An 11,503-nucleotide genomic window follows, 5' to 3' on the forward strand; every position below is an offset into this window, starting at 1 on the left:
CTGGCTGATTGTTTAGCTACAGTTTTGTAATCCAGGCAGGACGGACGGGGTTTGTAATTGAGAATTCCATCCCTCCCTGCGCGGTTTGTGAATTAAAACTGGTGCCAAGCAGAGTTTGGCAGCAGTGCGTTCATACCACTTGCTTCTCTATCAGTGGGTTGCTGAAATGCTAGAAGTTTTGGACGTGTCTTATAATACTCCCCTATTAGCCTGTCTGATCCTTGAGTCATGCTTTTCTTTAATCCACTTATTATTATTGTTTGTTATGATTACTTCTTTGTATTATTGTGACATCTTAATCACAAAACCATCCTTTCTCTAGCCCAACTTTCACCCGCAGCCCCAGGAGTGTCTCTTGCATGTGCCCCTCTGGGCTTAGGTTAGATGCAGAGTAGCACTTGAATCACAGTTTGGATGCTGATAATTGAATTTGGCCAATGGTTTGCAAAATCTGTCGACTCCTTCTCTGACTTCAGGCAAGTCACTTTATCTCTCTGTTCCACATCTGTACATAATGATCCTTCTTTTCTCTCACTCTTCGTCTGAATTGCCTGTTTAGACTGTAAGCCCATAAAGGTAAGTTCTCTTTCTATCTGTATGTACAGCGCCTAGCGCAATAGGGCCCTAATCTTGGCTGGAACCTGTAGATGCTAGTGTCATGTAAAATAATCAGAAGAATGAGATGCATGGTGGTGGAGAATCTGGTCCAGTCTTTAGTTTCTGGCGCTCTACTGAATAGTGGTTGCTCTGAGGGTCCCATTGCAGCTTTGTTGCAGCCCTAAGGTTTGGCACTGCTCAGCCAAGGGGCCTGCAAACATTTGCAGTCTCCTTCTTGCATGTGAATCTGTCAGATATCTCCCTGCTTTCTCCTTGCAGATCTCCAGCACAAACCTGATCACTGACCGCTGCTTATCCTAGAACTCCAGCTTAACTGAAATTTGGGGGTGTCGTCCTCTAGGTTTGCCTTGTGTTGACAGGGTGTCTGCACTAAATTCTGAATTTCCAAGCATGCAGCACAGGCTCCTCCAGCTCCAGCCCCTGCTGGCCTTAGGTAACTGACCAGCATTTATCCTTCATTGAGTCCAAGTCCCTCAAGCAGCCTCTTTCTTCAGACTTCGCTGGTATAGCTTCACTGGTCCTCTGCATGTGGAGGGCAGCTGCCTCCTTCACTGCCTTTGGGGAGGCTAGCCCCCGGCTCCGTCCCTTCTGCCCATGCCCTCCCCATAGCCAGAGCCCTGAGACCCCTTCCTTCCCCCTGTGGCTGGAGCCACAAGGCCCCGCCCCCCCCCCCCCAGCCCCAGAGAAGCGTGCCCCCTCTCGGCCGCAGGAGTCCTGGGCCAGCCGCAGCCCCAAGGCCCCCCCGCTGCTGCCACCTGGCAGAGCCCCGGACTGGTCTCCCCGCCCCAGTGAAAAGCGTCTGTTAGAAGATGCTTTTGATATGCCCCATGCAGGTTCTGGGGTGGCCGAGGAGGCAGTATGGGGCATAATAAAGGAAAAACTTCACCACTAAACCCGCAACCAGGGGTCCCGTGGCTGCAGCAGCGCCGGGGGAGGTAGAGCCTCCCATGGCCTATTACACCCGCCGCCCATGCATGCCACCCGTACTTCTGCGCTGCTGCCTTCAGAACTGTGCGGCTGGAGCGTGGTGGCTGCTGGCCGAGGGCCCAGCTCTGCAGGCAGCAGCGCAGAAGTAAGGGTAGGGTGGCGATACTGTACCCGGCCACCCTTACTTCTGCGCTGCGGCTGTCGGTGGCACTATCTTCAGAGCTGGGCTCCTGGCCAGCAGCCGCAGCTCTCCAGCCACCCCGTTCTGAAGGCAGCACCGCCGCCAGCCGCAGAGCAGAAGAGTGGCAATACTGCGGTTCCCCTACAATAACCTTGTGAGCCCCCCCACTAGTCTCTTTTGGGTCAGGACTCCTACAGTTATAACACCATGAAGTTTCAGATTTAAATATCTGAAATCATGAAATGTATAAAGAACAGGAGGACTTGTGGCACCTTAGAGACTAACCAATTTATTTGAGCATAAGCTTTCGTGAGCTACAGCTCACTTCATTGGATACATACTGTGGAAAGTTTAGAAGATCTTATTATATACACACAAAGCATGAAAAAAATACCTCCTCCCACCCCACTCTCCAGCTGGTAATAGCTTATCTAAAGTGATCACTCTCCTTACAATGTGTATGATAATCAAGGTGGCCCATTTCCACCTTGATTATCATACACACTGTAAGGAGAGTGGTCACTTTAGATAAGCTATTACCATCAGGAGAGTGAGTTTGTGGGGAGGGGTGAGAAAACCTGGATTTGTGCTGGAAATGGCCCAACTTGATTATCATACACATTGTAAGCAGCAGATCAGGATATCCACTGATCTGACACCAAACCAGAAGAAGGAGGTAACTGAGATGATCAACTGGTACCAGGATTTGTTTTCAATCAAGCCACGTCGGACCACCGAAGCATATCACCACATTATCACAGACCCTGGGGCAAAGGTAACTTTAAGGCCCTATTGGGTCCCAGCGGCAAAAAGGGGGAGGAGATCAAGGCCGAGGTAAAAAGGATGTTGGAGCTCGGAGTCATTGAAGAGTCCCACAGTATTAGGGAAGTATTTCCTAATATCTAACCTAACTCTCCCTAGCTGCGAATTAAGCCCATTGCTTCGTGTCCTACCTTCAGTCTCCATGGAGAACCATTGATCCCCACCCTCTTTATAACAGTCCATCACATATTTGAAGACTGTTATCGGGTCCCCCTCAGTCTTCTTTTCTCAAGACTAAATATGCCCTGTTTTCCCCCCCCTTTCCTCATAGGTCAGATTTTCTAAACCTTGTATCATTTTGGTTGCTCTCCTCTGGTCTCTCTCCAATTTGTTATGAATTTTTTAAAGTGTGGCCCCCACAACTAGACAGAGCACTCCAGCTGGGGTCTCACCAGTGCCCAGTAGAATGGAACAATTCCCTCCTGGGTCTTACATATGACACTCCTGTTAACACACCCCAGAATGAGATTAACCTTTTTCAAAATAGCATCCTGCAATTTGGCTCATATTCAGTTTGTGATCTACCATAGCCCTCAGATTCATTTCTGCAGTATTGCCACCTATTCAGTCATTCCCCATTATGTATTTGTGCATTTGATTTTTCCTTCCTTGGTGTTGCACTTTGCACTTGTCTTTACTGAGTATTATTTTGTTGGTCTCAGAAAAGTTCTCCAATTGATCAAGGTGATTTTGAATGTTAATCCTGTCCTGAAAGGGCTCATAACCCTTCTCAGCTTGGTGTCCTCTGCAGATTTCATAAACATACTCTCCACTCCATTATCCACCTCATTAATGAAAATATTGAATAGTAACGGACCCAGGACAGACCACTGGAGACCCCATTAAATACACCCACCCAGTTTGACTGTGAACATTCATAAATACTTTTTGAGTAAGTTTTTTCAACCATTGTTGCAGCCACCTCTTAGTATTTCATCTTCACCACATTTCTCTCATTTACTTATGCAAATATCATGTGGGACTGTGTCAAAAGTTTACTAAAATCAAGATATAGCACATCTACTGCTTCACCCTATCCACTGGGCCAGTAACCTGACAAAGAAAGAAATTAAGTTGATTTGGCATGATTTATTCTTGACAAATCCATTTTGTCTATTACTCATCATGCTGTTCTACTCTAGGCTCTTACACATGGATTGTTTAATGGTCTGTTTGAGTAACTTTCCAGGTATCGAAGTTAGGCTGACTGTCTGTAATTCCTCAGGTCCTCTTTCTTCCCGTTTTTAAAGAGATGTACCATGTTTTCCCTTCTGTAGTCCTCTGGGACCCCACCCATCCTCCATGAATTCTGGAAGATAATCACTACTGGTTCAAAGTTTGCTTCAGCTAGTTCCTTAAGTATCCTAGGTTGAATGGCGTCCAACCTTGCCAACTTGAATACATCTAACTTATTTAAATACTTTATCTGTTTTTCCCTATTCTGGCTTGTGTTCCTTCCCCCTTCTTGTTAAGCACCTGGTCACAATCAACTCTTTTAGTGAAGACTGAAGTAAAATAGGCATCAAACTCCTCAGCCTTCTTGATGTCATCTGTTGTTAACTCTCCTTAAATCTTACATAGCAGACCTGCACTTTCCTTCATCTTACCCTTGCTCCTAATGTATTTATAGAACCTCTTCTTAGTGCCTGGTATGTCCCTTGCTAGGTGTAACTTATTTTATATCTTAGCATTCCTGTTTTTTCCCTACATTCTTGGCTTGTTCTTTTCTATTCATCCGTAGCAATTTGTCCCTGTTTCCACTTGATAATGTTCAGGTCACTAAAGAGTGCCTGATGCAGCCATATTGGCCTCTCAGGAGACTTCATGTCATTCTTGACTCCAAATCGATAGATTTTTAAGGCTGGAGCATAAGGGCGGCAGAATCAAGTTTGTTGTCAGGCCAAAGAGCTCGTGGGTTTTCAGTCTGATGGAATCTGTACCTTTAATGACCCGGCTTTGGGATTTTGTCCCTGTGGGTTTGTGCACAGGAAGGTGGGAAGGGAGCTGTGGGGTCCTCTTTCATGATCAACACCTCGCTGAAAGCTGTGCAAGGAGCCTGAACTCTATGGGTGTGCCTGGTTGGGAGAAACCTTGGGGCAGCCCCATCTTGTTCTTTCGGGGAATATTCACCCCATGGCAGAGGGGCTGCAAAGGGACCTGAGCACCATCAACCCTTTAACACAGGACATTGTCAGGCCCTCCTTCCTGGAGTGTACTAAACGGTCAGGGAGTGATTTCTTTGGGTGTTATGGGCTACCTGTCTCAGAGAACCAAAAGGGCAAAGGGCGTTACCCACTTTCTAGATGGAACCTGCAGTAAATTGGGGAGGTTAAAGCATTACATGGCCTGAGTGCTAAATTTTCCAAAGTGACAATTGATTTTCGGTGTCTCAAACCTTAGAGAGACTTTGAAGGGGCCACATTTTCGGAGGGCAGCTGCTCAGCACTTTCTGAAAACCAGGCCCCTTTGAGGACATCCTGTGTTGGGCACCCATAGTTGCTAGTCACTTTTAACAAGCTGGGCCTTAGTGTCTGGATCTCTGTTGCAATAGGGCAGGGTTTGGGTCTCTTTAATGAGGATGGCGTGTGACTCCTCGTTGGGGGGTTTTCATTGGCCAGTAGCAAAGTCAGGTGACTCACTCTGGTTCATATCCCTAATCTCCTCCCACAACATGGAAGCAGAGGACAACAGTTTAGGTTTGCAGAATGGCAATTTATTACGCACAGGAGCCCTGGTGAGCAGCCCTGCAACAGCTGCTAAGCGGCGGATAGAAGCAGACACTCTGAAGCTGTTGAGATTGTTATGAGCCTGTTTTCCGATGGTGCTTCCAGTGGAGGAGAAATGGAGCCACATCTGGGTCTGGCAGCATCAGCTCGCTTATATCTCCTCTCTTTCTGGATCTTCTTAGGGAAAGACGATATCTACAGCAGCACGAATTATTTTCTCTTTATGTCGACGAAAAAACCTGCCAACTTTTCTCCTGAATCTACTCCAGCGGCCCCGTGTGACGATATTAGGCTAGAGAGAAAAGAAGTCAGGGTTAGCATCTCCACACAGATTGAAACTGGCTCCTGCAGCTCAGGGAATGTTACTTTGTTCTCTCTTGTGTTTCATTTATTATTAGCAATGACTAGAGGCCCCAACTTTGAGGAGGGCTGCGGTAGTTGCTGTAACACACGCACAGTGGGTGACAGTCTCTGCCCCAAGGGGATTACAGTCCAGATAGACAGAGGGGGAAAGGGTGAGGGGTGAGAGTGTGACATGCCTGAGGTCACACAGCTGGTCAGTAGCAGAGCAGGAAGTAGAGCCCAGGTCTCCTGAGTCCCTAGCCAGTGCCCTCTCCCCTGGAACACATGGCCTCTCCAGAACAAAAGAGAGCATCCAACCAGTGTCACTGTGGGCCTAGGTGGCTAGTGGGGGAGAGGAGTAGCCTTCAGGAGTGTTCCCGTTGGACTCTGGACAGGGGGTGACATCGCTCTGTGGCTCTGAGGGAGGGGCAGGAGCTTGCCTGCTGCGGGGACAGTGTGCTAGGGCCGTGCCATTGAAGGCACAGGATTATAGACTCAGCCCTTATCCCCTGGCCCTTTACTGTCTGTAACCGTTACGCCCACTTTGGGTAGGTCCCTGCTGTAGAGCAAGAAGAAAGGGCCATGCCTGGGGCCTTTTGTCTGGTGTGTGGGACCAGGGGCCATTCAGTGTCTGCATCATACAACGTATGTAAATGTCACTGCCAGACAAAGGCAGGTGGTGAGGATCCTCCCCAGAGCCCCCTGCCCTTGCCCCGCTGCCAGGCACCGTCTGGAGCTTTAGGTTTCTTATGTATCCCAGTGAGATCAGAATTTGCTCCCTGCGGTTCTGCTGGCGGCTGTAGGGCTCCATCTCCAGGCCTGTGGGGCAGGAGGCCTTTGCCAGCTCACTGCCAGCAGGTGCAGCTGGACACTTGTTCTGGGAACACTTGTGCAGTGTGAAATACCTGGCCAGGATCTCAGTGAGGGAAACCCTTATCCCTGCCTCAGCCCAGCCGTGAGCAGAGAGGAGGCCCTCCAGGCCACTCACCTCCTCAGACGCCTCCTCGCATTTGATAATGACGGAAGCGGGGTCCTGTTCAGTGGAGAAGAATCCAGAGCAGTCTTTGACCAGCTGTAAGGGAGAGAAAAGAGACCTCAGCATCTGCCTGTCAGGGAGCGCTAACGCTCAGGCCTCTTGCATGTGGAGACCTGCTTCCCAGGGTGGTTTGGTCACAAGTTAAAGAGGACGTTGGGAGGCTCAGTCTTCGGCCTGGTTTGGACATCACCCTGGATCAGGACCCCATTGCGAGAGGAACTGTACAAACACAGACCAGAAAGATGATCCCTGCCCTGAGGAACTTTCAATCTAAGTAACCTTTGCTCATGTTCAATAGTTCCTTACTTTGCGAGCAGTCACTTTGCGATTCCTTGTGTACTCCAGATGAGTGAGAGGGGCCCACAGAGAACAGCATATGGGTAAATGTAGACATAGACAAGGAGAGAATGAACCAAAATCTGTACTCAGTTGAGCCAAGTGAAGCAGGATTTCTGTTAGGGCAGAGCATACCTATAGAACTGGAAGAGTGGACGTGCAGTTAAAGCACTGGGCTGCCATTTAGGAGACCTGGGTGGAGTTCCCCACTCTGCCACTGTCCTGGTGTGTCACCCTGAGTGAGTCACATCACCCACCAGTGAGACGGGGATAAGAGCACTCCCTCTCGGCCAGCCTGTCTCTGTCTGGTCTATTTAGATTGTGAACTCTTTGGGGCGGAGCAGGGACTGTCTGAGTTTATGCAACACTTGGCACCATGCAGCCCTGATCTCATTAGGAACGTCAGTGCACCATGAATAATATTTTACACGAGCTGCATCCCCTTCTCCTTTTGACTTCAGTGAGGGTTCCCCGGTAGAACGGTGCCCCAGCTGACAACAGCAAACTAGAGATTAAAAACCATCCAGTCCTATAATTAGTGGATGGATGAATGGATGGATGTTGTTTGTGACATTGATGTAAGGATTGATAAGGAGGCTACTGTGGAAAAGGCACTGTCCCATGGCCCCATTCCTTCCTTTATGTCTCTGCTGGAAACACACGTTTTCTGTGAGGCTTCGGGACCTGACAGATGCTATTGGTCAACTTAAGGTGCAGAGGGAGGTGTCTCCATGCAGCAAGTGATCCTTACCCCATCTTCTTTGAATTCACACTGGCTGATGTCGCGTTTCTCTTTTACCGGGCACACTGTCTCTTGAACAGTGAATGTCAGCGGTTGGATAGTTTTTGAAGACACGTCCTAAGAAGAAATTCAATGAAAGAACAAAATAATCATTCACTGTGAGCAACAAGGCACCAGGCTCCACTTTGGCCTTGTAATTATTTTCTATTCTATTACAGTATCACCCAGAGGCCTAGACTGGCATCAGATCCGCATTGTGCTAGGAGCTGTTCAAACACATACACAGATGAGGCCCTGCGAAAAGATTCCAGTCTAAGCAGAATATAAGTATTGACTTGTTTTAGTCCAGTGGTTCTCAAACTTATTTGATCACACCCCTCTTCTTTGTATCTATAGTCATTTATCCCTCCCCGCTCTCCTGCCACTCAAATACATAGACTGCTTCCCAGGGGATCAGAGAGCAGCAGCTGCGGGGTGGGCGTCCAGCTCTGTAGGCAGTGCCCCACCAGCAGCAGCACAGAATAAGGGTGGGGTGGCAATGTGAAATATCACTTTTCACAGCACACTTAGTGTCCCGTTGCCACTCTTACTTCTGCACTGCTGCTGTTACCCCAGGGCTGACAGCCAGGTCCCCACTGCCCAGTGCTGACAACGGGAGCCCTGCCATTGCCTCCAGGTGAGTGATTGCGGGATGGGGAAAAGAACCCAAGCCTGGGCTGTCTCCTGGTGAGGGATTGGGGGGATGGGAGGGAGAGCCTGGGTGGCAGGATTCTGGCAGTGACTGACTCGGGGCAGCGGCATTCAGGCCGTGACTGTCCCGGGGAGGCGGGGCCTCTGGCTGTCAGCCCCAGAGTGGCAGGACTCCATCTGTTCCCTTTATCCCCTCCCACCACCGCCCGGGTGTTGGACTGCCCTTCTGCATGAGCCTAATCCGCCAGGGCTGACAGTATGTATTTGTACAGCACCTAGCACAATGGGGCCATGGTCTTGGCTGGAACCTGTAGATGCTGCTGGGATATAAATAATATATCAATTCGGTCCCTCCAGGAAGAATAGTGCCCAGCGCTTTGTTGCCACTTAATAAATAATGACAATAAGGGATTATCAAATGTCTTTTCATTAAATCTGTCTTCTACATATTACTAAATTTGAATTCTCTGCATAAGGAGACCCAGGAAGGCATTTAATTCAAATAATTTTTCCTCTTAAACCTTTTTAAACCTTCCGAACTCCATGCCTTTAATCACCAATAATCAGTATTTATTTGTAAAGGCTCAGAACCCAGACAAAAAAAAACAAAACAAAACAAGTGTATTACTTTAAGAACACTGAAGAATTTAGTGAGCCCATTGCATGATTTTTTCAGGGCGGACTCATTCTCTTTGAACCCTTATGGCTGGCCACCGCCTTTGTGCCAGGCGCTGTACAAACACAGAGTAAGACGGTCCCTGCCCCGAATTGCTCAGAGTATAATTCAAATGGAAAACAGGCTCTGCCTGCTGTATCTGAATGAACTGCTGCTCTCAGGCCCTTCCTCTGCAGTGGCATCAGGAAGCTGCTGTGTGGTAATACAGGGAAATAGCTGTCTGGCTGCTACCCGTCCCTGCACATATTTCACACCCTCTTTATAACCAATTTTGGCCATGCTGCTTTCAGTGACTCAAGTTGGCTGGTTTATAAATTCTCTGTCCTTCCCCTTCCCCTAACCACTGCCTACTTGGATTGTGAGCAGAAACTGTCTTTCATGAGTGCCTGGAGGGTACCTAGCCCATAGCCGGCACCACCAGAAATCAGCCCTGGATAATAACAGTAAGGGTGCAAATACCAGACTGTAGGTACAGGAGTCTAGCATCAGAGGCCAGCGATTTCCCCTCGACCTGCTCTATGAGCTCAAGCGGCATCGAATATACACAGGCCACAAAGCGATTCCCCAGGTCACTCACCCAGTCTGGCTGCGGCTCAGCTTCCAGGAGCCGATAGGCCAGTGTTATATCTGGCTCTTGGTTGTAGAGCTGAACGGCAGCTAAAACCGCATCCTCGTGGGTTGGCAGAGGGGATGATGATGGCGTGGGGGCTGCTGTGACCACCCCGAGAATCAGCAGGACTTTCAGGCAGGTCTCCATCCTTTGCCCTGCGGGATTCAGTGAGAGCTGGGTCGGCAACCCTGTCCCTCCCGGGGAAAGCCATTTTATACGCTGCCTCCTCTGTATGGGCTAGTGCCTTATTGGTTGCCTGCTTTGGTCCTCCTTTTACCGGTGGCTTTTCCCCATCCATCTGCAGGTCTTTTCCATTGGCCACCCTGATGGAGCAGGCACAGAGGGGAGGTCGGTAAGAGGAAAAGGAGGATTTTTTCAAATAAATTGCTGAAATCGTGTGCACCAATTGCAAAACAACCCATGGTAGTGGTTAGGGGGTGTCCAGGGCCCCCTGTATTGGGAAAGGCTGAGCTACGTGTCTTAATTCTGTTGGGCCAGATCCTCGTCTGGTATAGTTGCCATAGCTCCATCGGCTTTCATGGATCTACGCTGATTTACATGAATAGAAGACCTGTCCCCTAAAGTCCAGACAACCAGAGCTTTACCCAACAGCTCTCAGTCCAGAAATCACACAACAAGCATTCCCTTAGAGCCAGTCAGTAGGCCCAGGTCATTGGTTTTGATGGTGCCACCACTAAATCCAAGGGGACTGTACAGTGCATTAACAATGGATAACCACACATCGGACTGCTCCTGACAGGCCAACCTGCTCTTTTGTATCCCTAGCAATGGGGCTCCCCCGTATCCAATAGGAGGACCCTGTTGCAAAGCCTGAGAGATTTTTCTATCATGAAGTCTTCCCATGTGTCAGCCTAACCCATCCTTTCTTAATGTTATCCCATTGCTCCTAGTCATACCCCTAACCCCCTTTCCAAATGTTTCCCCCTCTCACGGGGTTAAGTCCTTTGTAGGCTGCTATTCTTTTTTCCTTATCCTATATTCACAGTTGGCCAATTTCCAGTGCACGTGGCTGTGTCCCTACCCAAGAAAAGTTGAATTAATTTTGAGAGTCTGATTTCATGAGGCACTGTCTCAAATGTGTTACTAAAAACCAGTTATACCCTATCGGCCACTTCCTCTTCATCCACTGGTCCTGCAATTCTGTCAAACACAATCAAACTATCAGATCTCTTCTGTGTGATTCGAGCACGTTCTCTGTGTCCTCTGAGTGGGGCTTTCCCAATACTTTCCCTCCTACATAAAATACAGTAAATAGTGTGGACGGTATTCCTAGCTGTGAAGTCCCCTTCATCAGGATTCTGCTGCAGGATAAGACCAGGAAGTCTCAGGATTCTTTCTTCAGGTCATTTCCTGCACATTCTGGCTGACCGTTTAGCTATGGTTTGGTAATCCAGGCAGGACGGTCGGGGTTTGTAACTGACAATTCCATCCTTCCCTGTGCGGTGTGTGAATTAAAGCTGGTGCTGCGTCACGTGGGGTTGGGTGGCAGTGCGCTCGTACCACTTACTTCTCCATAATCACAAAATCATATTTTGTCCGGCTGAAATTTCCCTCTCAGCCTAGGCAGTGCCTCTTGCATGTGCCCCCCGGGGTACAGCTTGATGCAGAGTTGTACTTGGTCATAGTTTGGATTTTGATGACTTGGTCATTATTTTGCAAACTCTGTCAACTCCATGAGTGACTTCCAGCAAGTCACTTTATCCGTCTGAGGCTCAGTTCCCCATCTGTGAATAGCGATCCTTACTTTCTCCCACTCTTCCTCCATATTGCCTGTTT

At 48.7% G+C, this 11,503-nt stretch overlaps 1 protein-coding gene across 1 annotated transcript; it reads right to left on the reverse strand.

The window, feature by feature from the left end:
• Nucleotides 1-5,374: 5,374 nt before the first annotated feature.
• Nucleotides 5,375-9,874, reverse strand: LOC140906095 (cathelicidin-2). Its single transcript, XM_073329603.2, has 4 exons — nucleotides 9,674-9,874; nucleotides 7,740-7,847; nucleotides 6,605-6,688; nucleotides 5,375-5,566 (listed from the first exon to the last, which is right to left on the reverse strand). The coding sequence occupies exons 1-4, from the start codon at nucleotides 9,851-9,853 to the stop codon at nucleotides 5,453-5,455; spliced, it is 486 nt and encodes a 161-aa protein (XP_073185704.2). The 5' UTR covers nucleotides 9,854-9,874; the 3' UTR covers nucleotides 5,375-5,452.
• Nucleotides 9,875-11,503: the final 1,629 nt, after the last annotated feature.

The sequence above is a fragment of the Lepidochelys kempii genome, chromosome 2 (assembly GCF_965140285.1).
Source record: "Lepidochelys kempii isolate rLepKem1 chromosome 2, rLepKem1.hap1, whole genome shotgun sequence".
NCBI classification, from domain to species: Eukaryota; Metazoa; Chordata; order Testudines; family Cheloniidae; genus Lepidochelys; species Lepidochelys kempii.